Genomic DNA, 27,779 nt, shown 5'->3' with positions numbered 1-27,779 from the left:
TCAACGTTGAAAATAGGATAAATATAACCCTATGTCAGACAACCAAGTTACTTCTGCGGCAGCATCAAAGCGAGGCCGTCGCTCCGATAGCCGTTATCGTTCGGCGGGTCGTGGCTCAATCGCTACCGACGAAAGGCAACTTCAAAAGCCTCGAGCTCAACGTGCCACGTGGGCCTGTGAGAGATGTCGTAACAAAAAATTACGATGTATGGGTGGTCATCCCTGCACTTCATGCCAGCGATCCGAAATAGAGTGTGACTTTGATGACCGAGGAACGTCTTCCAACCAGGGTCCCTTTGTCACAAGCCAACGCCTCTTACAGCTCGAGAGGACAGTCACAAATTTGGTAGCTGGTCTAAGTCATTTGAATTCTACACAGCAGTCCAGTAGTTTCGTGCAGTCTTCAGCACATCGTCAGCCGTCATCCGGCCCTCCTTTAGATGGGTGCTTTCTAATCGCGTCGCCCAGCTGGGGTGACACCAATCCACTCGCTCCGAGGCACGAGATGACGCCAAGTGTGAGGGATATCGCAGATCCATCATCTGATATGGGGTCTAGTATAGCCCTGGCGTCCTCTGATGCTCCCCAACCCGGTGTCAATCTGTTTGCCTCGAATCAGCCCATAACACCTATTTCCCAGCAAACACACGCATCCCCTGTTAGGTCTGGAGGACCAGAAGGGCTTCAGTCTCGATGGGCTGCGTTGCAGCAAAATTCGGCTCCATTCCCTCCGTTAATGGGTCACCCAACTGCATGGTCAGGAGAACCGGTAAAGGTCACCCTCGAAGGGGGTTTAAGGGACCAGTCCGCGATCGGTATGACCCAGTATACTGCCAGGGTCAACTTGGAGAGTGATCCGGTTTCGGAGCATCTTGTGAAAGAATCGCAGGCATGGGCACTGTTCAGATTGTGAGTCCCAGTCAGTTTTATTTCTTTAAATAATAATACTCATCAACCCTGTAGGTTCTTCCACAAGTGTCACCCATTGTTACCGCTTCTTGAACCGGGCAATGGCCTTGAGAGCTATTTCAGCCATATGCAATACTCATCTCCTTTTCTATTCACCGTCATTCTGATGATTGCTGGCCGATACTATTCCAAATATCGAGATATCGAATTTCCCATAGCCGGCTTACCGGATATCACCGTTAGCGACATTGAGGCAATTAATGATCTCGCTATCTCACATCTTGGACTCGCCCTTGTCCGAAAACAACATCAGCTATCAGATGTACAAGCCGCCGTCCTCTTTTCTGCATGGATCCCAAGAGGAAAGGGTCAATCTCCGGATCAGTGGATGGTCACCGGCCTATGTACCCGTCTGGCGCATCGTATTGGGCTACCGGACATTGTCAATCTCCCGCTGATTGCGCGGGTCTTGGAGTCGACTCAAATCGACCCCGATGATATTCACAAGGCGAGTAGTATCATATGCCAATGGCACACGTGGTTAATCGTTCATCAGTATGTGATTTTCTAAACCGTCACTAGACTAAGCTCTCACTAACTGCCTCACTTCATAGATATGACATATTTCTGAGTCTTGGGTTTGGCCGTCCTCATACAACTTCCTCCCCACCTACCTGCCCTCAGCAATATCTTGCCTTTGTACGCAAGCTAGGATCCTCAACTCATATCGACCCTACGGCTGCGACGTATGTGACAAGTCTAGCAGAGCTTTCATTGGTAAGTCCTTTTCGTTATGTCGCTCCATTTTTTTACACTTGGTCTAATCCAAAATTTAGATTGCAATAGATTTGATTTCTGGGTTACGCGAAGCGCGATTACCACCAAAGTCCCCGAGGGATTTCAACCAGCCTGTCAGCATGTCGGCTCTTCTGACTACAACAAATAAACTTTTAGACAAATGGCAACTTCAATGGACTTGGTGTGGTCAGTATGCTCACTATTGATTGTTCAATTGAAACTGATGACTCTAGGTTCATACGGTGCCATTTCGCTGGGAAGCCGTGCCAAGTTAACCCAAATATACGGAGAGCATACCCGATTATGCTTGAATTCGCTATCGCTCAATCTTTTTGCTGCACATGCAATAGATGAAGATCACCAAAGGGACATAGCAGTACCATGCTTGACCAGAGCCTGTGAAGCAGCTGTCGCAATTGTCCAGCTCTACACAGAGCGATCTGATACCGATACGATCATCCGCTTTGGCCCAGATGTGGGTACCGACCATCAGCTATTTGTGAAGCCTCTGACATATCCCTCTCTTCCTACACAGTATCTCGTTCTCATTTTAGGCCAAGCTGCGGTCTTTCTCATTCGTCTCCTTGCCGCTCGAGCAAAGCTTCCTCTGCCATTCGACCAACTTGTCTTGACACACTATTTCCAGAAGGCAGTCGAACTTTTAGAATCCAATGACTTTTCCCGGACCAGCATTTGCGGCTGGGTTGCCCGCCTGAGCCGCGACCTAGCACGCCATGCCGGTATGTCCGTCGATGCGGAACCCGGTAAAACTGGCGTCAAGTATGATCTCACCTTCTAAGGCTCATGTACCTGTTATTAACTAATATTTCTTCGACAGCTTCTCGGTGCTGGACTCTGGCCCCACCGATCTGAACTGGGACTTCGATGTCAGTGCCTTAATTGGTCAGGACCTTCTCGTGGAAGATTCGGGCCTCGACCTCGCCCAATATTTGAATATCCCACAACCTTTCATTCCTCTTTCTTAATGGGCTAGGCGAAGCGACGACGCACAGTGCGACCTTCCTCGCAACGAGACAAAACATAAGTGAGCTCTTGGTAAATGTGAATAATCAGAGCACGAATGAGTAATATACAAATGTACCATTATAATGTTATTTGCTATGGTAATAATGCACTTCTTCAGATGGGATGGCCCCAAGAAAATAAAACAATATCGTTGCTACACTTTAGCAATGCTTCGACGATTGGCGCATCCCTTCTTCGTTCCCACGTCTTCCTCATGCTCAGGGCTCTCAATATCACCCTCCTTAACCTGGTTCATTGCACTGTGATACATCCGTCTAATATCGCCATCAGTCTTGTCGAATACCAATGAGACCTCTTCAATGGTCAGGTTCTTTGTTTCCGGGTACATAAAATACGCAAACACCAAATAGAAAGATAATATGACGATGTACACGGCGTAACTGCAAAAGGTAAGCTTCTTCCTTCCCTTCGCAAGGAAAAACACTTACTATTTCCATTTCAATGCATCCAAGGCAATAGGATTGACGAATTGATTGAAAGCATTGGCCATTGTACCGAAAGACGTAAAAAGTGCCAGACCTTTTGTTCGGAAGCTGAAGGGCAAGATCTCGGCGGTGTATGGAACAGGTAACGGTGTCCACGCGATGTCGTAGAAGCCGTAATATCTGGCGGGATTACATTAGCCTGTCTTAGTTTCAAGACTGGATTGAGAGAACCACTAACATAAACAAGCAAGGTATGACTGCTGTACCCACAGCCTGGCTGTTTGAATTTGCAAAGCCGGCTGATAATCCCATGACAAGCACGTAAGAAAGGAGCATTCCGATGATGGAAATGAGAAATAAAGGACGACGACCGAAGCGCTCGACATTGAGTGCAGCGCCGAATGCAAGGATCAAGTTCCATATTGCTATAAAGGACACACGTTAGCCAGCTGCTATTGCTATGTATAAATGATTGCCACAGTCTTTGCCTACCTAGTCCCGAAGTAAGAAGTGTCAACTTCACAGGAGATTCTATTCCAACTGACCGAAGCACCGGTGTAAGATAGCTGTGATATAATAGTCAGTTAACATGTTCAGATGGTGACTGGCAAAGAAGCCTACTAGGAAATAATGCCATTTCCGACCCAATTACTTCCTATAGACAGAGAGAGAAGGACGACAAGGCGTCGACGGTTTCCCTTCGTTCTGAAGAAGTCCAAGTAGGAAGTTTTATGGCTTGTAGTTTCGCTCTCGATTGATGTCTCGATTGTGACTAATTCCCAACGTACAAGATAGTCGTCAGTATCTCCGTTAGCATGGTACGTCGCTAACACATTGGAGGCTTCTTCCACGCGCCCCTTTGAAACAAGCCACTGAACCCAAGACATTAATCATCGATCCAATGGTATAAAAACGGTGGGGATCCTTACACGGGGAGATTCTGGACATCTTATCAATGTAACTAGAACCATCAAAGGTCCAACAGTCTGCACCAATGAAGGCATTCGCCACGACCAGTCATTTGGTATATATAGCGCCGCAACTGGTAGGATTAACGTCAATATGGATAGAAAACGGGAAAGGGTTACGCAGACATACAACAAAGTAGTGCAGAAAGCAGACTACCGAAGTAGAAAAATGGGTAATAGCAGCAAGCCAGCATGGGGCGCAGTCGGGGATGGGCGATTTCCTGAATGAGCGCGGGTGCAGCCACCTTAGAGATACCACCTCCTGCACCCATGATGGCACGACCTAGAAAAGCATCAATACAAAGGCATGTAGAGAGGCTTAGTGTTAGATATACCTGCAAGCCACATTCCTGGATTATTAGCCAATGCGTTTAACAGCGCTCCACCAAATACAATAACGGATCCGACGGCCAAGGCCAATTTCCGCCCATATCTTTGGGATAGGATATCGCCTATGTACGCGGTAATTATTGAAGGGAGATACAAAGACGCAGCATAGACACCGAGTATGGCACCTGTGGGATAATCGAAGATCTTGTTCCAAGCCTCGAGAGCCTGTAACCCATTCAGAAGGCCGGCATCATCTGTTAAAGGAAGTCAGCCCCGGAATGAGGGAGAACAAAGAAAGAAGTGGTAGAACTGACAGCCCTATTAACTTGTTTAGTATGAATAATATAATTGGAAGCGTGACATACGCACAAGATAGTATATGACTAGACACAACCCCAGGCTAGCTCCCGTTAGGTCATGGCAGAGATTTCTTTACCGAATTGAGACTCACCAATGGGCAACATTCGCCCTCAAACCTGGATCTCTGTACCATTGAGGAGAAGTATTGTCTTCAAATATAAAGTTAGAACCCCTATGATGAAAAATAAACATGTGGCCAGCAAAGACTTACTCGGTATGTTCTCAAAGGGGCTCGGCTCTTTGGTCATGATGAGTGGGGATTATAGAGAGAGCCTCAGCAGTGATAAATGCATATAGTTGTTGAATCTACCTGATCTGCACCCTTCACACAAATTGAAGATGGGAATTAGGAATGGAATCTGTGGGGATATGGGGAAGTACGCAAAAAGAACCGGAGGGGGCTATCCGGGGAACACCCGAGAAATTTTACTTTTACCCTTTGCTGGAATTGGATTCGTGGGGAGAACCCGAGGGACTGAGTTTTGACATAAATTATCTTTGTATTTTATTTCCATACTTCCTATTGAATTACCATACGTTTAATACCGCACATCAGTGCATGTCATGGCCCATTCACTCTTGTATACTTTCCATTACCAGCATCATACTATTCGGATTGGATAAATGAAGATGGTTTATACAAGGACTTAGTACATAGCTAAAATCAAGTGCACCCAGTCTCATTGCGATTGGTAGTAGTAACGAAATTCCTATGTGATACCCCTCTTGGGTCAGTGACCCTCCCGCAGCTTTCCCGGGCTACAGGTCATGGAAGGGATATTGCTATCAAAGCGGACCTCGCGGGAGCGGCATCGCTCATGGGCACGAGGGATCCGAGGAGAGCCTACAAGCCGAGTAATGTCGGGAGCAGACATTATTTCGGGCTATGAGCAAGGTGACGGATAATGCCTCGGAAGTTGACACCGCTCGGTTCCGTCTAACTTCCGATCTGCGTCACATGACCTTATATTAGACCACTTCTATTGTTAGTATAGTCACGTGGCAGCACGGTCCCAGAGCACGAAATTCAATTATTCTGGCCAATCATAATTTTAATCTTCGGCATTTGTGGGACATCCTTCGGCCCGTCCCGCAGCCCCACTTTGATCACCGAGGATATCGTCTCCCGAGATCATCCCCATTATTCTCCAGTGTTATTCACATCGCCAAACGTGCGACAGTGAAAATTCTGCGTTCGCACCGTGATCGGACCACGCAGCAACAGCCAAATTCTAAAATCCACAACCGCTGTTGGGATCATATCACATGACCTTGTTTGTCAGGACTGTCACATGTCAAATACAAGATAGTCTCCTCTCTCTCTCCTCTTCTTCTTTTCCCCTTCTCATTCATCAGCAGTCAGCACCAATATCATTGCATTGCTGATCTCTCTTCTCCTGGCTCGCTGTGACTTTCTCGACACAAACAGCCAGTCAGAATGACCGACTACAGTGAGGACGACAATGCTGGTGAGGGCTCATCATCACCAGCACCTGCTCCAGAAGAGCAGCAGCAGAAGCAGCAGCAGCCTGCTTCCTACGTCATAAGGCCACGCACACAAGCGACGAACCTCCCAGAAGAGAAAACGATCAAGCTGAACAAAGGCATCAAGTTGCTCCTTGATGGAAGCAACCTTGCTCGATGGAAACGACAGATCGAGTACGGGCTAAGGATGATCCGAATCCACGAAGTCGCCGACTACAAGTTGCCTCGACCAGAAGAGACAGATCCCGATTACGACATCTGGGAGTACTGGTCGAGGATCGCCTGCGGATGGATTGAGAGTTTACTTGATCAAGGGATCATTACAATTCTCGAAAGTGGTGTTGACACCTTCCCGAGTCGTGCAGATGATATGATGCGTGAAGTGGAGACTCTTGTTCGCAGAGCGGACAATGTCAGACGTCAAGTCATCAAATTCCACAACATGAAGAGATCCGACTTCAGTAGTGCAGATGCATTTATCATTGCCTACTTAGCTCAATACAACCAGCTTGTTCTACACAATGTGGAACCACATCCTTTCGGAGCAATGTTCGTTATGCTCTACCATCTTGAGGATGAGCTCAAGTCAGTCATGTTCACATACCAGACTATGAAGGACTCAATTCCCGAGAATGTCACAAAGGACGTTTTCAACAGCATGTGCAAGGACCTCATTGTTGAAGCACGTCATACATCTGCTTCATCCTCATCCACCCCGAATACCTCGGCAAACGTGACTCGGAACAACAACAAAAACTAGCGCAGAGGAGATAGAGGCCGACAGTTATTTTAATTCTATTTCTATTGCAGTGCGTGATCTGGTAGTACCGCCCAAGGTACACAACTGGGGGTGCAGATATCCCGGAATGTAGGCGAACTCCTGCTTTTAAAGAAATAATGAAATATTAATTGTAATCCTAAGTGGCTTCTCTTTTAATTACCGGCTATTTCCTTCGATCATAATAATCCTATCTAAATGTGCCATTTTGGAAGGTTACAATCTCGATCTGTTAAATCAATGTTGAGTTTGATGACATTAAGGAGTGTACTTTCATTGAGTGGAAATAACTTTTGAAATTCAATCTATATCTAATCTAAACTAATCTAAATAAAGACTCGTTGTATGATGTTGCAAGACCAGTTCCTTCTGAGGAAATCAGAACTGACCATACATCTTCTTCAATACAATGACCGCTATGAATGCGGCAGTGGAAAAAGCAAAATTGCCCTGCTACTTTTTCCACTGTCGCATTTTGACCCTAAAGAACCACGTAACAACGAACACCAGCAAAATGTTTGTCAAGCAGAATCCTAAAAGCACAGCCCAATCGCGCCACCGATCGCTGTAAAAGAAATGCAGCGTTTCTGCAAAGTCATCCCCGACTGAATATGGGCAATATGTGCAGCTCTGATCTGCCTTGGGATTTGTGAGGTTCCCTGGGTTAGTATTGAGATATTCTGTCATATACTGTTGGCAGGTCTGGCCAGACGGTGGGTCGAACACAGCCATTTCATCTGCAGAGCATTGGACTTCAACTCCATGTAGGACAGTGGAAACGGTGGGCTCAAAGAAGTATGTCAATGGATCTGCCCAGTATAACCAAGGGTGGTAGAATGAGTTCAGTGCGCTCCGCGGGTTAGCAGCGCCTGAGAACATGAGCAACGTGACCCAGAGCAGAGCCATGGCATAACCAGCCATGGTGGCGTTTGAAAACAATGCAGCCACAAGATATGTGAATCCCAGGCCAAACATAGCCAGGAGCAGATACATGAAGTAGACAAAGCCAGCGATAGAGGCAGTGCTGGCGAAACCGAAGGTCCAGTAAGAAACGAAGAAAATCAGGGTGAAAAGCACAATGTTGAAGGGAATTTCCACGAGAACCAACGCAGAAACAAGTGCCTTGTAGTCGTATATTCCGTTACGCTCACGCGCTTCAAAGATTGACCACTTCTCATACCACATTGCGTGCACGTCTGCCGCAATGAGAGGAATGACCCAACTTCCGAGTAGAATGCCCAGCATGTGATTCTGAAGACCTGAACTATCGTTCCCGATGTGGAAAAAGGTAAAGGAGACGAACATCTCGAAGAAGAGGGATTTGAAGAGTCGACTGAAGTTGTACTGTCCATTGCGCCAGACAGCCTTCCAATGCCGTTGAGTGAGAACCATGATCTGTGCCGTGAGAGGAAGCGCATACTGGCCCTTTCGGTCGGATCCTATTTCAGTAACAGGAGAGAAAGACGTCGAGTTCAGCGTCTTAATCTTGGTTTGGAGGGCTTGTCTCTCCGGAGACGTATTCCAGACCTGTACCCAGTCCTTACTGTCGGTACCCTTTTCAGTCACTGTCGAAATGATAAACTCGGCTGGATTGTCCTCGGCACTCATCACTGCACCGGATCTCGCGAAATATTCCGTAATCGTGCAAGCATTGGTGCCTGTTTCTCCAAAATAGACTGTACTACCGCCCGGGGCAAGCAGCATCACATGGTCGAACATTTCAAATATGACACCAGACGGTTGATGAATCGTACAGACGATAGGAACTCCTTCAGCAGCGACCTTGCGCAGAAAAGCAACAATTGAGTACGCAGCTTGACTATCAAGTCCGGATGTTGGCTGAAAGATTAGTGTGAGTCCTTAAAAAAGAATTGAATAAAAGCTTACCTCGTCGAGAAACAGGAGGGCAGAGGGCTTTGCGGTCAATTCGACCCCAATCGTCACCCGCTTTCGCTCCTCCACGTTCAACTGCCCATCACCGGTAGCTCCCACGAGAGCATCGGCGATCGTCTCAAGCTCCAAAAGAGAAATGATATGTTCGACATATGCGAGCTTCTCCGATCGAGGAACCTCAATCGGTTGACGGAGTAATGCGCTGAACTGTAGCGCTTCCCGCACGGTTGTTAATGCTTCGTGAATGTCCTGCTGCATACAGAATCCACAGGAGCGAGCAAAGGCGGGACCCAATGGGGAGCCACCCAGCAATATATCACCCGTCATACGGCCGTCAGTCTTTCGTCGAGAGAGGTTGTCCAAAAGAGTAGTCTTCCCTGCCCCAGAGGCTCCCATCAACGCGGTCAGCTGGCCAGGTCTGACATATCCAGAGATTTGATTGAGAAGTTGCTTTTCCGTTCCTCCAACGTTCACAAAGTAGCTGAGATTGTCAAAAGTGAACGATGCACGATCTTGCTTGGTCAAGGAGTCCTTCGCAGCTGGTGGCTCCTGGGCAGGTACATCCATGGGTTCTGCAACGTCAGTCTCGCTCTCTGAACCTGTCTCTGTCTCTACTATTGTGGCTTGGTTTTTGAATTCAGATGAAGATTCATGTGGCGGGAGGACACCTCGCTTGTACACCGGGCCTGTTGCACCACCGTTCTCTCGCGTCATCACCATAAGGCCAATTGCACCAATGATGGTGTACAGAACCCACATGGCCATGATGATACCAAAGTTGCGCCAGAGGTGAGCACGAGTGTATCCATACATGCCGGATGCATACACAGCTCCGTCCACCTCTGCTGAGCCAGAATGTGCCCCTTGCATCGGGCACGCTTGGTGGCGAATATCATTATAGCCAGGGCCTGATGGAATCAGCTGCGAGTCCGTACAGTGCAGTTCCATGTTATCAAACTCATTGCCGATCAGGGCTTCCATCGCGTATGGGGTTGGAGAGACACGTCGGATCCAAGAACCCCAGAGATGCATCGTTGGAACTGGTGGTGCATATCCCGAATACAGACAAGCAACAGGGAGAGCACAGCCAGCTAGAAGATGCGATATGCTCAAACTGGGTGCCCATGCGCCCAACATCCGGAACATGGTTGAGATGGCAGCGGAATGGACAAAAGTGATCAGGACGAAAATAAAGAACTGCGAGGCGTTGCTACTGAGCCCAATGAGAAAATAATAGCAGCAGGTGAATACAAGCGTTTGGATCAATGCGGCGGGGATATCGGCAATAGTCTGAATAATAGCATATGCGGCAGGGTGGATGAAGCCCAGGTTGTGTTGCTTCAGCAGAACGGCGCGAGCATTGACTGTCTTCACAACCTCGGTCAATGCATTCAAACAGAAGTATGCCAGGGCAAAGAACATAGCTCCACTTCTCTCAAATGAACCAGAAGCTGTCTTCGGTGCAGCGTAAAACCCGGAGCCTGCGATGAGTGCATTCACAATACACAGGGATACAACGGTGAAGAAGGTATTCCGGTCATTCCAAAACAGCTTGTAGTACCTCTTCGTACCTACAAGGATCTGCTTTCCCAATGTGGCGGGCTCAATAGCATTATTGAAGGCCATTGAGGATCGGAGTCCTCCCACCTCCCTGCGAAATTCATCTTGGGCGGTTTCGTTCGTTTCCGTAGAGCGAGAATATTGGTGTATTTGTTGCTGGAGCTGTGCATAATGCGGGCTTTGACAAAAGGCCTGGGCTAGAGATTCTGAGTCGAGATACACAGGGCCTTGGTAATCGTTTCGTATCCTTCGCTCCGCGGGGGAGGTGACAGAGGTGAGGAAGTCCGGGGTGGTCTGTCTATCTGGGCAATAGAAGCCGAGATCCTCAAAGTATCGCTTGGCCTCCCCCACCCTTCCGCTGAATATCATACGTCCATCATACATGACGATGGTACGATCGAAGCATTCACGGTACATGGTTTCGGAGGCCTGGTAGAGGGTGACCACATTCGTCATCCCTGTTGCTTTGGACATGCGCTTCAGGACATGCAAAAATTCCAGAGCAGAAGAGCTGTCGAGTCCACGGATGGGATTATCCCAGCAAACGAGAGTGGAGTTTACGGCCATCGCTTCTGCAAGGGAGACACGTCGGCGCTCTCCACCCGATACGCCTCGAGTAAACGAGTCTCCCACGATGGTGTTTTTAGTATGCGCAATTCCCAAGGCATTGACAAGCTTATCTGTCAACTCTGCTGAAAATTGGGCATCCTTTCCAGGGTACTTTGCCGGCTTTCGCAGTCTTAGGGCAAAGTCCAAAGTATCCTTCACCGGAAGAGTCGGGAAATGCAGATCATCCTCCGAGCTGTACACAACCTCAGACTTGAGGCCCTGGTTCATTTCTTGTGCCTTGATTCCGCCATAATGAACCTCCCCATCAACTGCCACGAAGGAGTCGCGATTGTTGGCTATGACCTTCAGCACGGTGGTACATCCAGAGCCAGGGCGACCAAGTACAAGCATGGTCTCGCCGGGGAAAAGGACTCCGGACACTCCCTGGACGATAGTACTTCGAGGTGTTGTCTGTTGGTTGACTAGCTTACTGAAGAGTGACAGCGGTGCTTGAAGGATATTGCGTAAAATTTGGGGCAAGTCTAGGACTGTCCGCTGACCCCCAGATTGGCCTTGCACCTTGATGTTGTCGAATGCGACTCCGAGACCCCGTCCCTCGTGACGATAAATTGGTAGTTGGTTTGAGGCATTCTCGCGTTTTTCGAGATCGACGTGGAAGTCGACTTGTTGGGTTGGAAAGGATGGTTTAGAATCGGATCGACTTGCATCGGAGGATGGTGTCGAGTCCACGAACGACATGGCTGGGATGTACTGGTCAATGGTTTCTTTTTGGTATTCAGTAGATTGACGAGACCAAAAACTTTATATACTTCGTACGCCTTTGCTATCGGGGTTCATCAGAATTATCTCGGAGCGGAAGTTAAGACTCTAACTAACATCCGAACGGCGTGCCGACCTCGGGACAATTTGCAACATTACTATCTTGACCGAGAATCTGTTGGGCATGACTTACTAACAGCCGGTGGGCATCGTACAGGTCCGAATATAAGACAGCCTATACCCGGTCCTTGCCGAGCAACCCAACCGCCCGGGTGTTGGGTTACCACACACTTTTAGCGTATGCTCTTTCTTAACGTAAAATGTACCTTTTGAATTCACATATTAAAGGTAAATCCAGAAAATTAGGGGTTCTCGACTCTCGAACTAGATAGGATAATTATAGTCTATCAAAATATATTCTCTATAAAATATAATCTCTAGAGAGGGGATCGTGGATATATAGCGCGAACATCTTTCGAAGGCTGTTCAAATTCCCTTCGTGATATAACACCACGATAACGCCGGTTTTGGATATTAAAATGGTGCTATATATTTTTATATATAGATGAAATGGTACTATCCGATTCATTTTATTTTTATCAATTTTTGTCGAATTTTGACAGATGATAGGCCGTATGTACCTTTTATATGTGAATGACTAGTAAAAGGTACATTTTACGTTAGGGCAAGAGTTTACGTTAGTGTGTGGTAACCCAACACCTGCAAAAGGTTGGGTTGCTTGGCAAGGACTCTAACTGAATCGATCTTTACCACCGACGCCGGCCCGGAAGTTTATTTCCGAGCCCGAAGAACCTCAGCCTGGCCTTTGTATCGGGTTACTTCGGCATCGACAACATTTGGCAACGATTGATGGCAAGTCTAAACTGCCAGTACCACTGTATCTCTTACGATAGCTGCGGCGACTACCAAGATGGGACTCCCCATCTATTAACATATCTCCTAGCATACAACTATAAGAATCATCAAAGACAACATCTCCTGACAATCTTATGTCCCTGTTGAAGGTGCCGGTTTGGGGGTTCCAACCGTCTACTACAAAGTGTAGTGGGTTAGTGGATTTGGTAGTTGGTTAGGATATGGTGATGGGGATGATGTGTGTACATGCCTTGCCCGGAGTATTCAATTCGATTACCGATTCGGACGGCCTGACGGTATTTATTTCATTCGTGGAGAAGCTTATCGAAGCCATCATAGTTGTAGTATGTGAGGTGACACATGGCGTTTATTTCTTTTGTCAGCAAGTTATAGGAACATGTCTCGAGGTTGATATATCATATACCTCGCCATCTCTTGGTTCCATGAGACTGAGCTAGGCGTGCAAACTTCTAGGTATGTGGTGGGCGAAGAGAAATATCTCGTTGCAGTTGATTTCCTATCCTGTTTGAGTGCGCTTCCTTTACGGAGTTGGAGAACTGGTATCCATTTCTTTACTCTGCTTACTCTGGATTATCAATTATCAATCATCCATCATGACTGAACAAGTGTTATTCGTTCATACAGTACAAGTACAATTGTTCGTGTTCACTCCTATTTAAGTAGCATTTTCATTTTTTGCCTAAATGTAGGAGTCCACCTAACTCCTTTGAGGATGTCAGCATTCCCAGGTAACTACATATCCGGGACAAGGCGGGAAGGCAATACTGCGAAGGTGTATCCCGGCCAGGGGTCGGAGACTAATATTAGTAATATTGATGCCTGAATATGCTTGAATATTTGCCGGCAGAAAATATGAATACCTGAATTACCATAACACCGCCCTTAGTAAGTAAAGTAGTTGAAATCTATGAGATGGATGGCGATTTGTACGGTTAGGATTGATGAGGATAGATAGTGACATACGGTCAGGGGGTAGTGGAATGAATGAGATTTTCGATATGATATGTATGCAGTCTATCTCGTCGCACAATACAATAAAAAAAAATAAGTAAAATAGATAGCAAATAAGACAAACATTCTAATAAGCGAACCAGGAAGTCCACTACAATTATGAAATATATAACTAGGGACTTCATTCCGGGCTTTGGGGGGTTTCGAAGTGATCTCGGACCTAAAGGACCACACAAAGCAAGCTGACATAGGGTCAGGTGACGTGTTATCGGAACTTAGACGGAACTTAGCGAGAGCAAAACCTCCGAGATATTCATCCCTCATAGGTAGGTGACTTGGTTTGAATCAGCCGTCATCCTGCTAGTAGCCAGAATAATGTCCACCCTCGACATTCCTCGCCTTTCATCCGCGCCGGGGGTGTCTCCTCGGATCCCTCGTGCCTGTGAGCGATGCCGTTCCCGCAAGGTCCGCTGTGATGGAAACGTCCCTTGCGCCACTTGCCGCCCTGGCCACCACCCATGTATCTACCGAACCGAACCGCAAACACGTAAGAGGAGAACGCGTGTTAAGGACGCCACTGCCAGCTCAACCCACCTGTCTTCATATAACCCACCCCCACGACCTGCCGCCCCGACATTACAGGACCCGGTACAATTCAAACGGCAAAGAGAGCTACGAGCTGGCATTGGGATTTCGAATGTCGATAGTGGTTCATTTCAATTCTACGGTATGTAGTCTGGACCTTTACAACCTGGTCGCTGGCTGTCCCCCTTTTCATCTTTGAGCTAGATGAATGTGCAACTAATTGATTGTAGGGCCATCGTCCCATTTCTGCTTTATAGAGCGCACGTGTCAGCGGATCACACAAACGACGAACGAGACCCTTTTGACACCCAGAACATCGGCAGAGGGTGGACTAGGGAAATGGAACTTGGAGCGCTTCATGTTCTCATTGAATGCCAATTGTCCGCCCACTGGCCAGCCCGATGCTTATCTCTCACAAGAGAAGGGGTCTACTTTAATTGATGCATTTTTCGAGATCATCCATCCCCAGATCCCAGTACTGAATTATGCAGACATCGTCGAGCTATGGGAGGATATGGGTAAGCCACCGGCGCAACAAAGAGTAAAAAAAGGAAAGGAGATATTGTTCATGGTGTTGGCTATCGGAGCCAGGGTTTCTATCGCCCAAGGCCAACAGGACACTTCAGTGTTAAAGGATTGGGCGGATTATTTTGCCACAAAAGCAAATGGGTTGCACGCGACCTTCGAAGACGTAAGTCTGCATTCGACGATATTTTTGCTTCTTAAGGTTAGTTCGCTCTTTTTTCCCGAAGAAAAGCCCAAGCCCGGTGGAAATAGGCTGCTAAAGGAGATACACAGGGCATGTACGCTATTCAAGTAATGCGGCCCAATGAAGCATATCTGTACCTAGGTCATGCGGCTCGCAGTGTGATGGCGTTGGGGATCAATAGACAGCAAGTGGTTAACGGGGCTAATGTGGTTGCACACTCCCTAAAGCGAACGTTCTGGGCAATCTATAGCACTGAGCGGATATGTTCTCTTTACACAGGTCGTCCATCGGCATTCCGAGATGATTTGAACGATGCGCCATACCCAGAGGACCTCCCATTGCCGGCCATGCCAGACGCGACAGCTGAGAACTTTCGGGAACCCTTGCGGCTGTGCGGGTTTGTTCGCGCTATGGCCGGCATTGGCGAGGTTGCGGATTTGCTTTGTCTGGAGATTTATTCGCCGAAAAGTATTCCCAGCATGTCTAGTCCCGCACAGGTGGGAGACCCGGCGGCCGAAGCCGAGCCTTTGCTGGAATCTGTCACCCGCCAACTACCCCTTTATCTTCACTTCTTCGATACCACCCTACCTCTAGGTCGTGGATGGCAGGAGGTGCAGCGGTTGACGCTTGGTTGCCAGTACTACTTCATCCGCATGCTCATGCATCGACATGCCCTTATCTTCTCCGCCTTTTTTGATTCTCGGGAAGAAGCCCAGAGAAGCGTAGGAGATAGGTTCAATATCGATCATTCCATCCAGGAAACAACTAAAGCAGCTAGCAACATCATCGACCTAATCCACGACGTTTACTTTCGACGGTATCCTCGCGCGCGTTTCGACGGATCATCTGCCGCCATTTTAGTTTCTGCTTGTATAACATTGCTGTACGATGTGTTGGACCCGAAGACCAACGCAGACCACGCCAAATTTATGTTTGCCGCCGTCGAAAGAGGGGTTGAGTGTCTCGACCAAATCCACCATGTTGGTCACACCACCGGCAAAGCCGTGAGCCTTGATGTCATGAATATTGCCAAGGATACTCTCCATTCCACCACCGTTGATCCAGAACTGAGTCAAAATCTGTTCGGCGAATTTCCTTGGTTGCAATATGTCAGCCCCCCAGATGGAACATTTCCCAATTCCCCTTCCGACGCGTTAACCTCTGATATATCACACAACATTATACCTTCTTTGGCATCACATGGACAAGGACATGCATCCCATAATCCCGTACCAGGGGTTAGTTACATGTCCCATCGGCTTGAGACGGGCTTTGAACCACAGAACATTCCAAGCTTCCTCTTTTAGCGATTGATTCCTCCACCTTTGGATGGATGGATTGATGGGTGTTTACCCTGGTTCATCGTTTTTACTTGACTTTCCAACTAGACTACAATATAAATCTGTACCCGGCTTAGTGGGTTGGCAGTTAGAATCTGACTCTTTCTGAAACCCTGGATTGAGGTACAAGTGTGATGACTAATCTACATGGAGCTATATGTAGTTGCAGCAGCTCATCTCCCTGCTGCCTAGCGGAGTGCCTTCCTAACAGGCCACCACTCCTGCAGATCTATATACGTCACGTAACCTGGCATCCAAATCTTTCGGCGATATGCAGGCTACGGCTATCACATACGGGTGACGCACGCTGCGCACGTTATGACCCTAGAACGATGAAAAGCAAGTGCAGGGACGAGAGAGTCCAAGGCAAAGGGAAGTTATTTTGCTTCACTGACCCTTCATAATGCGCTGACCGACGAGATGATGAAAACCGAAGGACTTTCTGCCTGGCTTTGCCCGAAATCTTTCCGGGTCCTGACTGAACCACATTCTGAATAGATGAGTGTTCCTTCTCAGTCTGGATCATTATGCGTAAGCAAGCGGGCTGTATGAGCATACTAAGGTGAGGATTAGAGAAAAATGAACTAATGATCTCATTTTTTAGAATATAGATATGGCCACCGTTAAACAGCGTTCGTATATTTCCAAGTCATGCCCAACGGCATCGTTTGGCATCCAAGGAGCGCCAATAAGAGCAATGCTGTGTACTTGCTGAACGGTCCTTTATACAGTAAGCCTTTTGAGATAAATCCAACAGACCTTGCAGCTTGAGATTGCACTGGTGAGATTGCACCGGTTGCCTATGCACGAATATCTTTCTCGGAGACAACAGTCCCGAACCCATCCGCCAGCTCACCCAACACAACAGACACCAAATTCTCGGCCTTGACACCAGGGATATCCCTGTCACCAACTGCATCCTTCACGACGAGCACATCATATCCAAGCTCAGCAGCCGCTCGGGTAGTGGTGGAGACACAGACATGCGCCATATAGCCAACCAACACGACTTTCTTTCCTACATCGCCTAGACCTTGCAAATAGGCATGCAGATCGGTCTTTGCGAATGAGCTAGGAAAGTTCTTGGTGACCACTTTCTCTTCGCCTTGAGGGGTGAGTTCCTCAAACTCTTGCGCTAGGGGGGTGTTTGGCGTGAATACGGGTGCGCCTTCGGGCACCTCATGTACGACGTGTACGATGTTTTTGCCGTTACCGGCTTGACGGTAACGTTCCAATAGTTTAGCAATGGACTTGCGAGTTTCTGTAACATTTTCCGTCTTGAGGGGCGCCTGTGGCGTATTCGTTCTGGGCGTCAATAATGATGAGGGTTGAGTCCTGCGGGGAAGCTGAGGAGCGGGGGATCCCGATGATCTCACGGAAGGATTGAGGGGTAGAAGACATTGTAGAGTAGAGAGAATTCTTTTGAAAAATGGAAGCTTGGATTGGGTTGCGGTAGATACCTTCGATATTAAAACGAAGAGTTGGTTTATATGTGTTTATATGGAGGTACGTTGTACTTTTTGCTTGGAAATCCCATAGATTTTGCGGGGGACAAATAATCATCGGGTCGGCCATCCCACCTGGACAGGCTGGGGCGATCACTCCACGGCCATCCCACCTGGACATGGATCTAAGGGTAATACATAACTTCCCGAGGTTGTGGACCTTGGGGTGGCGAAGGTGCGAGTCCAATGTGGCAAAAGTATTTGTCGAACTCAAAATATACTAGAAGTCTCTTGAAATGACAGGTTCTAGATTGAAAAGTTGTATCGCCGATTAGACAGCAATATATATATATATATATATAGTACTATAGAAAAATAGATTTCCGGTAAAAGACTAGGTAACCAATGTAGCATTTCTATTCCTTCCCGTTTATCAGTTTATCAAAACTTTGCCATTCTAGTATGAAAGAAAATAGTAAGGGAATATGTTCAATCGTTGTGTTTATAGCCTGGATTTTGATATGTAGCTGATTAGCCGCATCTTCTAGGATAGTTTCAGCTATATCCAATCAAAGCCAACTCGTGTGTCATATAGAAGAGCAGATGCTTGAGATATCCAGTTTTTCGCATCTCCATTATCCCGTCCGATTGCGGATGAATCGGACTTGTTTAACACCTCGGACTCCCCGCCCAATGGAGCATTCCACAGCTCATCACTGTCTGGCATGCAAAAGGACAAGTCGGCCAGGGTCAGAAGATCATTTCCACCACCATTGGAACATTCTCCGTTCAAGCCAAAGGAAGTGGGGGTGGACAATCGGCACACCTTATAGAGGGCAAGTCCAAATCTCTTGATCTCTTCCACGCTCACATATATAAGCGGGAGTGGTGCATCGGCATCGTGTTGCAGAAGCATGTTAGGGTAGTAGAAAATACCCCACCGTCGACAGCTTTGAACAAGCGCAGCCAGGAGGTCGTATTTGTCGTCTGGTAATCGGCATCGCATGCTCAAATTTGTACTAGCATTCTCTCTTGCAATGAAAAGGGCAAGGATGATATTCAAGAGCACGCTTTGAAATGAGGTTATAGGCCACGAGGTATTTGTGTGTTGACGTGGACTCGAGTTGGAGATGCACCATTGGTCCTAGAGCAAAAGGATGATATCAACACACAATTCTATATGCAGTTAACGCTATAATGCTTCTTCTGCTCACCATTTGAGCGTAAAATGCGGAACATAGTTTATTATGTAGACGTATTGATGCGTCTCGTGCCTCCTGAGTCCCTTTCACCCAAAGTCCGATTGCGACAACGGATTGAACAAGCACACAAGGTTCCTTGACGAAGTTAAATGTACTTCGATGGAGAAACGGCCATTCTGGATGGAAGGTATTAAAGTAAATGTCAATATAGTCATGAGCAATCCACCGGGGAACGTCAGAATCGGAATCATTAATCGTGGAAACAGGCGGCAGAGGGCAGAAATCATCGATCGAGAATTGATGTTCGTCTACGGTTTCACCACCGCTAGACACACAGAGGACGCCGCGACGTTGACAGGCATTGCATGGTAATACACCTTCACAGCGGACTTTCCGAGCATGGCATGCACTACATGCCCTGGATTTTCGAGACGGGGGCGATTCTCTCTGCGGATGGTAAGTCCGGATATGGCGTCGCAACAGATCACTGAGTATTCTCTGAGTTGAAAGTCTCCCCATAGGTTTGAAGAAACTACTTACTTCCTGGTTAGGACGCTCTCACAATAAGGACAGGCGAGATTGATTTCCTTATCATGATGATTACGATGTCGCTTTAGGTGCTCTTTACGCCGATATTTGGCGTTGCAATCTGGATAGTCACATTTAAACCACAAAGGGGCAATATTGGCAGAAGGCGACATTGTGTAGAATTTCTGCTGAACTTTTGTGAAATGGCAAAAGTTGAAGGAGGCCAAAAGGGACAAGCGAACGTAATGACTTGGGAGCTCCCTTGAGGTCGGTTAACCAGGTGGGGCCCCGAGAAAAAAAAAGGTGACCAATGAAATCGCACCGGTCATCCCACTTGATGAATAACTCCACAGGTGGCGATATCTCCTATGTTGTGTTGTAGTTAGCTAGTTCACTAAATCAAATATCTGTGGATGAACTGGATAACCCGGCAAGTGGGATAGGCCGACTATCCAAGTCTATATCTATAAATGGGAAACCTTCGAAATGGAGTTAGTCCTTTTACTACTTCCACTACTCCGTACCTACCTGGAAAGATCTCTTGGTAGTTCAGTGGGTCTCAATTGGAGTGCACCATAATGCCCAACCTCCATCATCCGGGAACATTGCGCAACGACTGTGCACCAACCGGCAGCCTTGATGTCGGCACTGAAACCTACTTCGCCTCGGATCTCGAGCCAGCAATTTCCAAATTGGCCAGCATACATGCACCTCCGGAATTCGAAATCTACTGGGACCCTAACGACCCCGAAAATCCCCGCCTTTGGCCACTTTGGTACAAAGGTCTTACTGTCGCTGCTATGAGCCTTGGTGCTACAGTCGTCAGTCTCTCCAGCACACTGTATACGTCTGGGATTCCAGGACTACAAGAAGATTTTCACGTGTCGAAGATCGTGGCCCTCCTTGGTGTCACGACTTATCTTTCCGGAATGGGGATAGGCAGCATCATTTTTGCTCCACTTAGCGAGCTTGTGGGACGGCGGCCAGTTTATATTCTCTCTATGATGATATTTTTGTTGCTATTGTTGCCGAGTGCTTTAGCTGAAAACATTGAATCAATCCTTGTGAGCAGATTCTTTGGAGGATTCTTTGGAAGTGCATTGATGTCGAACTCGCCCGCATCTGTGAATGATATCGTCTCGGATAAGCACCGGGCTTTAGCATTCGGTTTCTGGTCTATTGGGCCCACGAACGGCCCTGTATATGGCCCAATCATAGGAGGGTTCGTGTTCGAATACCTTGGCTGGAGGTGGACAAACTGGATTGTTCTCATCGGTGGGGGTGTGATCCTAGTCCTGATAGCCTCGGTCAAAGAAACATACGCCCCCGTGATCTTAAAAAGACGAGCTGCGAGAAAACGAAAAGAGACGCAGAATCCAAAGTGGTGGACACGTTATGATGATGATGTCAGTTTTACATCTTCACTAGGAATTAATCTGAAAAGACCTTTCGTGATGCTCCTAACAGAGCCGATATGGTAAGCTACTCCCCCGTCATCCTACAAAGCCAAGTTTTAACATTCTAGCAGCATATTTTGGGACGGCTACGTTGCGATTGTCTATGGCATCCTTTACCTGTGTTTCGTCGCGTATCCAATCGCTTTCCAACAAGAACGTGGGTGGTCGCCAGGCATCGGTGGGCTCTCATTCGTCGGTATAGGAGTCGGTGTCTTGATCGCCATTGCATGCGAACCTTTATTTCGTAAAGTGATCAATTTTCATACCAAGGATCCAGAAACTGGCATGGTACAACCGGAGGCGATGGTCAGCGTCGTCATTTTTGGTGCTACTCTTTTAGCCGTTGGCCAATTGTGGTTTTCCTGGACCTGTACCCCAAACGTCCACTGGATCGTCCCTATCCTAGCTGGTGTCCCCTTCGGAATTGGTAATGCGTGCGTCTTCATCTACGCCACAAACTACATTGCCCGGTCTTATGGCATCTACGCCGCATCTGCGCTTGCAGGAAATATGCTCACTCGCAGTATCATGGGAGCAGTACTCCCGCTTGCAGGACCATCAATGTATAAGACTCTGGGCTTGAATTGGGGAAGTACAATCCTGGGAATTGTTGAGGCAATATGCATCTTGATACCTGTTGTCTTCTACTTTTACGGACACAGAATTCGAAAGGCGAGTCGTTTTATCAAAGCGGTAGAAAGGCTGTAAGCAGCTTGAAAAAATCATACTAGCGAAATATTACATAGGCTTTGTGTTTGTTCAAAGTGCAAATTGATGTCTATGATAAGTCATTCTATAACAACGTCCCAAAATCCATCTATCTCCGAACCGGTTGACTCGTGGCAATCCTATAATGTAAGATGTCTTGACTAAAGACCAAAATACAGTTGGATTTGAAGTTACAAGGGGTTACGTTTTTCTTTTCGTAGTTGCAACGGGATATCTAAAATAGAATACGGTCTTGGGGGAGTAGGTTTTCAAGCGTAGTGGCCACGAAGGGCATAGCACGCAGGTACACGCAGGGTCGTTTCCCACAATCTTGAAGCCTTAATTCCTAAATTTGCCTGACGGAAAATAAGAGTACTTGCCATTACAAAGACCTTAAGAGTTATTGACTACTGACTTTTAGTAGCATATATCAATTCTGAAATAATGGGAGACTTATACTATTGTCGTATGGGAAATTACGTCGTCGGGCCTTTAAAAATATATATATATCTCAGTCGCCGAATCGTGAGAACTGTCGAAAATCCCCGAAGCGACTAGGTAACATATAAAAACCATTCAAAAGATCAGGTTGTAATTTATCGCATTTACTATGTCTCCCATATACCAAGTACGTTATCACGAAAGCGACCCTGCGCGCCATGCCCCTTCGTGAAGTGACAACTGCTATTCGTCTTTCATAACCACTGGGCTAAATTGCTGAATAAACCAGTCGCTATCCCACAGAGATATTACACATTTATCTCCATTTTCGTGGCAAATGTCTCCAGTCGCTATCCCACATATTACACATTTCTCTCCATTTTCGTGGCGGGTGGGATGAACCGAACTTACATCATCAGTAGAATGAAACCGAATTTCTAATATTTTCAGTTAAAAGCAAAAGCAAAAAGGTATTTAAACCTCGATTTTCCTTGAAAAGAGTGTGTGTGTCTCAATATTCCATTTTATTCAATCACATCAACACTATTCAAAAAGTTTACATTCCCCGACTTTCGCTCTTACCGCAACAATGGCAGCAACATCCAAAACAACCCTTACAATCACACACATTACTACTGCAACTGCCATTCTCAACATTGATGGAGTCAACTTCCTGACAGATCCCTTCTTCGGGGCCATCGAAGGGACAGAGTATGATTCAAGCGCGGTCTGGGAGCGAATGGATCTGAAACCGTACGGTCTTGAGAGCGTCCCGCCACCACCGCACCTTATCAACAAGCAAGGACCAGCCCTTCAGCTCGATGAGCTGCCGCCGATCGATGCTGTACTTCTTAGCCATGAGGATCACCTTGATAACTTGGACCCTGAAGGCCGTAAGCTGCTGGATGGTCGAAAGGTGTTTACCACCATGGACGGTGCCTCCAACTTGCGCCCACGCCCAGGAGTCATCGGCCTTCGCCTCTGGGAGACTGTGACTTCTTGTATCGGAGGAAAAACGTACCGAATTACTGGTACCCCTTGCAAGCACTTCCCAGTTGGAGAAGTTACGGGCTTCGTCCTAGAGACCGATTCCTTCGGTCTTGATCCATCTGGCAAGCCTAATGCAATCTACTTCTCTGGAGATACCGTCTACATTGATGAACTGCAAGAGATTGGCAAGAAGTGGCACATTACTGCGGCCATTTTCAACTTGGGAAATGCTACCTTTGACTTCCCAACTGGCCCTATTCAGATTACAATGGACGGCAAACAAGCTGTTCGGCTTGCCCGTGATATTGGCGCCGATGTCATGGTCCCAATTCATTTCGAATCGTGGGAACACTTCAAGGAGGGTGGAGCAGAGTTGCTAGAGGTTTTCAAGCAAGAGGGATTTTCGGACAAGGTGTGCTGGACAGTTCCTGGTGTTCCCAAGGTTGTTTTTTGATTGTGAATCTCTCAATACTGTGACACCTGTGGCCCTCTTACGGCCTCAATTTGTTTCTTTACTTTTGCCTTTTCCTTTTCCAACTTGTTTTAGATATATCGTGTGACTTGTATGTTGATTTAGACAAATTTCTCAAATCCAAAAAGCTGATATTTCACGCTCATCAATCCAATTTGCATTTTCCAAAATGAAGCATCCCACGAAACAAAAAGATTAGTCCCCTCTCCTCGGTAGACATAGGATGCACACAGTAGTTAGAAGGTTGCTTGTCTCCGAGACTTGTTGACGATGGATCATGCCCGCTCTACTAATAGATAGTGCCGGAGGACTCACCAGGCAATCACCACCATCCAGCATCGACTCTCGCCCAGACAATATCTTGACGTACTGAAATCGTACAGTTTGCGGGTAGGTCCCCGAACGGAATTAGTACCACAGGCAGTAGCGTGGGGCCAGCCTCCCCCGACTTCTATTCCCTGCGCAAGGACTCACTACACTATATGAAAACAAAGACAGAAGGAGGACTTCAGTCCTTACTAGCACAAAAGGTTCAATGGTCACCAAGTGTTAGTGAGGAAGAATGATTATGTATTATACAGGGCAATCTAGGCTGCGAACCACAGGTTTGCAGCCGAATGAATCCAGCCACTTCTTGTGAGAAACCCGCCAACAAATGCGCTGGTCATATAGATATAGTAAACCATCCGTTGGGGATAAGATCTCTTTCTATTGTCCGCGTTTGATCTTCAATGCCATGCAAAGCAGGGCCTTATCCAACGGCTGAATGTCGCGCCACCGCTCGCTTCATTTTTATCCTTTGTTTGAGATTTTGAAATGTAACATGACCTAGCCCAAATGACCCAAGGTCCTGTACATTCTCTGCAGTGAAGGATGTTGTCACGGCTGAATGAAACCTCACGTTTCATATGGGAGTTTCGCCAACAGATATATCAAAGTCATACAGGTTCGGTAAACCATCGATTGCGGACAGAATTTCTCTCCATGTTCCACCCTCGAGCTTCACGTGCCTTAACTCGATATACTTCATCGACTCGCTGCATTGCTCAAAAATATTGAGGAGATTTCGAGATGAAATTTTCACTTTGTGCAAGGATAAAAACCGCAGGTGAACCGTTGGGCCGAGCTTCAGACGATCAATACTTAGATAGTTCGTGCTGCTGAGCGAGAGGGAAATCAGGCTTGTTGAAAGCTCCACGATTCTCAACAAGTGGGTCGCACAGGATTGCTGGTTTGTTTGCGCATAGACGTGCAATCCAATATAGTGAAGGCGACTGAGAGTCTGTTCAATCGGTATCCGCAATGTGCTTATATTTTCGGCAAACAATGGAGCAAAATCATTCGTCATTGGTAACCGAAGTTCAAGTTCCGTCAAGTTGGGCAGAGGCACGTAGCATAACGACATGAGCATTGAGTCGATCGATGCTTTCATCTTATTATGAGGCAAGAACGTCAATGACGGACCACGGAAGTCGAGAGCTTTGAGATTGGGGAATTGACGCAAGCATGAAGACAGTAAGCCGGCAAGGTCCTCCGTGTATGATATAACCTCCCTTATCGAACATGGGAAGGAAGCGTATCCAATATCAACTCGACGCACATATTGGGCATACTGGCTATTGGGAAGGCTCACCAGCTTTCCTAGGGATGGAAAATGCCTGGTGTGGTACAACGAACCGGCTAGGGATATAATGTGTCGGAAAAGACGCGTTGAGGCACTATAACAAAATCTTTTGTTGACCAAGCGGAGTTTAGCCAGATTACTCCGATTATAGTTGTTTATGGTTCGGAGTTCTCGAGAAGTCGGCGTGTTTGGAGAACATTGCGAAGTGCTGATCTCGACATAAAACGTAATCTGCCAAAATAATTGTTTAGGTTTAGTAGAGGTGCAGGGCTGGACTGGTACAAATCATACAAGGTCAATTATCTCTGCTGGAAGGTACATATCGACCAACGGTTCAGTATCGTGGGCCGAAAATCACCCTGGTAAAGTTATTGACTGGCTTCAGGTGTTGCATGAGCCCCTGCGATCTTTCCATTTGGACCTAAATTTGGAAGAGAAAGTAAGAAATCGGCAATCGCCTTCAATTATAACAGCCTATTTTACCTTCGGCGAAACACAAAACCAATTTTCCGTTCCAACGTAAAACTTCGAACTGGGTCTTGTTGTCAAAAACCATTAGGCATGTTATGTTCTACCTGTGAATGTTTTGTTTAGTTGCATTCCCCAAAACCTATCGTCTTGGCGGGCAAGCTAACCATTTTGAGACAGAGAGAGTGCCACAGTGGGTCTGTCACGTAAATACTCTGTACTGTATTTAACCTTCACAACACTAAGTTACCAATTGTCTTTCTAAGCTCTAAACTGAATATTAAGCCGCAGCTACGACAATAATAAATTTATTTTTGGCTTTTATATTCGTCTCTTGCTTCCTCCTAAGCGTCTGCTATGCACCTTAATAAATAGGTTTTGTTCTGTTATTATAGGTTGAAGAAAGTTCATGAAAGCCGCATTGAAACCTGAAATTACCGGGTAACCATCTCGGGGTTATGATTGTTAATCGATCCCCGGGTTATGTAACCATGGATCCTGCTGTCGGTATCCCGCCCAGCATATCCCGCCCAATATCCCGCTCGGCACATGCATCCTGGCTGTTCTCTTTAGAAATCACTTGGGTGGGGAAATGGTGGATTCACAGAAATCATCCCCCAATGTCCTTCCTTGGGTATATATATATATGCCTTGACCCCAACTCTCGAATAACTACATCGATCTAGTGATCCTAGAGTTATGACGAAATCCGCTAACTTCGTTACTTCCAATATGCAGTAAGTCTGTTCATAAAATCCATATCATTAACCGTGCTCTAACGCTCAATTAGAATTCAAACCAATTCTCCCGCTAAGGCTGAGGAAAATGCCTATTATGACCTTGGTTCGTATGGTCGACCAGTGACTACATCGTCAGCGGAAGCCCAAATGTAGATCGATCGCGGATTGATATGGGCTCATTCTTTCAACCATGGTAAAGCGGTCCGATGCTTCGAACGAGCTGCTAAAAGCGACTCCAATTGCGCTATGGCTCTCTGGGGTGTTGCGTATGCGACTAGGCCCAACTACAATAAGGCTTAGAGATATTTTGACCTAGAGGATCGTTAGGCTTCTATCAAGAAGGTCAAGGATATCCTCGTCCGAGCGTCTAAGCTAGCGAGCTAGGCCACGCTAGTCGAACAAGCCTTAATCGGCGCAATTAGCTCTCGTTTCCTACCAATTGATAACATCCCCGAGGATCTAGGCCCTTTCGACCGCGCGTATACGGACGCGATACGCTCTATATATCATTAGTTTAGAGATAATATAGATATAGCTGCGCTATTTGCAGAATCGCTTATATATATCACTCCGCGCGGGCTATAGGACTTAAATACGGGTAAACCAACCGGGAATCATACAGTCGAGGCTCGCGAAGTGATTGAGCTAAAACTACAAACCACCGGTCGCAATCATCTAGCAATCTATCACTTATATATATATATAATAGAGATATCGCTATTTCTAGAATTAGCTCTCCCGGCTACGGATCGACTACGCGGTATAATTCCGTACGCTTCGTATATATTATATATACCGACGTATATTAATACCGCTATCGGTAACTATCGCCGTGATATCGACTCTAACCAAAAAGCGATACTTACTAACGATATCTACTTTATACGAGAGACGGGTATAACTATATACGCGGCCTACCGGGTATATTACGTTTATACAAAATTATATTCCGCTATAATATCTAGCTAATTTACGGACGCGATATCCGCTATAGAAAAGCTCGAATAGATTATTAATCCAAACTTACTATCTGTCAAAAGCCCCCTAATAGCGGACTTTATCGAGAGCTTCTTAGGAAGTAAGGCATACGTACTAGTACGCTTTAGTCACTAGGAAGAGATTTTTAACCTTAAGCTTCCCGCCGATCGCGATATATATTACGTAACTACAGCCACTATCTATTATACTCGCGGCCTTATATTTAGCGTACTTAGACGGATTGTAGAAGCCGAAGCTGCTCAAAAGGAGTTTAAAGCGGCGCGTAAGGTCGTTCCGAGCTCCCGACTCAATAGCATTCCGTGTAAGGAGGAAGATATTCTCGCAGTTGGGTCTACTATACT

At 46.8% G+C, this 27,779-nt stretch overlaps 10 protein-coding genes across 10 annotated transcripts; 6 read left to right on the top strand and 4 right to left on the bottom strand.

Moving 5' to 3' along the window:
- Positions 1-31: 31 nt before the first annotated feature.
- Positions 32-2,693, top strand: N7516_009470 (uncharacterized protein; the record flags this gene model as incomplete). Its single annotated transcript, XM_057222189.1, has 6 exons — positions 32-909; positions 964-1,464; positions 1,524-1,686; positions 1,746-1,893; positions 1,941-2,487; positions 2,546-2,693. 6 exons carry the CDS (start codon positions 32-34, stop codon positions 2,691-2,693), a joined length of 2,385 nt encoding a protein of 794 aa, XP_057072461.1.
- A 194-nt stretch (positions 2,694-2,887) lies between these two features.
- On the bottom strand, positions 2,888-5,085 carry N7516_009469 (putative MFS sugar transporter; the record flags this gene model as incomplete). The annotated part of the gene is made up of 11 exons (XM_057222188.1): positions 2,888-3,134; positions 3,183-3,359; positions 3,418-3,604; positions 3,672-3,745; positions 3,801-4,051; positions 4,109-4,221; positions 4,278-4,430; positions 4,483-4,731; positions 4,843-4,877; positions 4,929-4,986; positions 5,049-5,085. 11 exons carry the CDS (start codon positions 5,083-5,085, stop codon positions 2,888-2,890), a joined length of 1,581 nt encoding a protein of 526 aa, XP_057072460.1.
- Positions 5,086-6,869: 1,784 nt separating this feature from the next.
- Positions 6,870-7,082, top strand: N7516_009468 (uncharacterized protein; the record flags this gene model as incomplete). Its single annotated transcript, XM_057222187.1, has 1 exon — positions 6,870-7,082. One exon carries the CDS (start codon positions 6,870-6,872, stop codon positions 7,080-7,082), a length of 213 nt encoding a protein of 70 aa, XP_057072459.1.
- A 471-nt stretch (positions 7,083-7,553) lies between these two features.
- On the bottom strand, positions 7,554-11,861 carry N7516_009467 (uncharacterized protein; the record flags this gene model as incomplete). The annotated part of the gene is made up of 2 exons (XM_057222186.1): positions 7,554-8,939; positions 8,988-11,861. The coding sequence occupies 2 exons, from the start codon at positions 11,859-11,861 to the stop codon at positions 7,554-7,556; spliced, it is 4,260 nt and encodes a 1,419-aa protein (XP_057072458.1).
- Positions 11,862-14,081: 2,220 nt separating this feature from the next.
- N7516_009466 (Zn(II)2Cys6 transcription factor) lies at positions 14,082-16,331 on the top strand (the record flags this gene model as incomplete). Its single annotated transcript, XM_057222185.1, has 3 exons — positions 14,082-14,457; positions 14,546-15,046; positions 15,103-16,331. Coding segments are annotated over 3 exons (2,106 nt in total), but the record flags the coding sequence as incomplete, so codon positions are not given.
- Positions 16,332-17,164: 833 nt separating this feature from the next.
- On the bottom strand, positions 17,165-17,765 carry N7516_009465 (uncharacterized protein; the record flags this gene model as incomplete). Its single annotated transcript, XM_057222184.1, has 2 exons — positions 17,165-17,580; positions 17,633-17,765. The coding sequence occupies 2 exons, from the start codon at positions 17,763-17,765 to the stop codon at positions 17,165-17,167; spliced, it is 549 nt and encodes a 182-aa protein (XP_057072456.1).
- A 1,459-nt stretch (positions 17,766-19,224) lies between these two features.
- N7516_009464 (uncharacterized protein) lies at positions 19,225-19,502 on the top strand (the record flags this gene model as incomplete). Its single annotated transcript, XM_057222183.1, is given in 2 exon segments — positions 19,225-19,379; positions 19,397-19,502. The coding sequence occupies 2 exon segments, from the start codon at positions 19,225-19,227 to the stop codon at positions 19,500-19,502; spliced, it is 261 nt and encodes an 86-aa protein (XP_057072455.1).
- Positions 19,503-20,117: 615 nt separating this feature from the next.
- Positions 20,118-21,704, top strand: N7516_009463 (MFS transporter; the record flags this gene model as incomplete). Its single annotated transcript, XM_057222182.1, has 2 exons — positions 20,118-21,016; positions 21,068-21,704. The coding sequence occupies 2 exons, from the start codon at positions 20,118-20,120 to the stop codon at positions 21,702-21,704; spliced, it is 1,536 nt and encodes a 511-aa protein (XP_057072454.1).
- A 1,030-nt stretch (positions 21,705-22,734) lies between these two features.
- On the top strand, positions 22,735-23,589 carry N7516_009462 (MBL fold metallo-hydrolase; the record flags this gene model as incomplete). Its single annotated transcript, XM_057222181.1, has 1 exon — positions 22,735-23,589. One exon carries the CDS (start codon positions 22,735-22,737, stop codon positions 23,587-23,589), a length of 855 nt encoding a protein of 284 aa, XP_057072453.1.
- Positions 23,590-24,511: 922 nt separating this feature from the next.
- Positions 24,512-25,462, bottom strand: N7516_009461 (uncharacterized protein; the record flags this gene model as incomplete). Its single annotated transcript, XM_057222180.1, has 2 exons — positions 24,512-25,138; positions 25,208-25,462. Coding segments are annotated over 2 exons (882 nt in total), but the record flags the coding sequence as incomplete, so codon positions are not given.
- Between the last annotated feature and the right edge of the window lie 2,317 nt (positions 25,463-27,779).

This window comes from Penicillium verrucosum (assembly GCF_028828655.1).
Source record: "Penicillium verrucosum strain IBT 35672 chromosome Unknown utg000003l_segment0_segment0, whole genome shotgun sequence".
NCBI lineage: Eukaryota > Fungi > Ascomycota > Eurotiomycetes > Eurotiales > Aspergillaceae > Penicillium > Penicillium verrucosum.
Note: the sequence above shows the minus strand (reverse complement) of the source record. Positions and strands in the feature narration are given on the sequence as shown.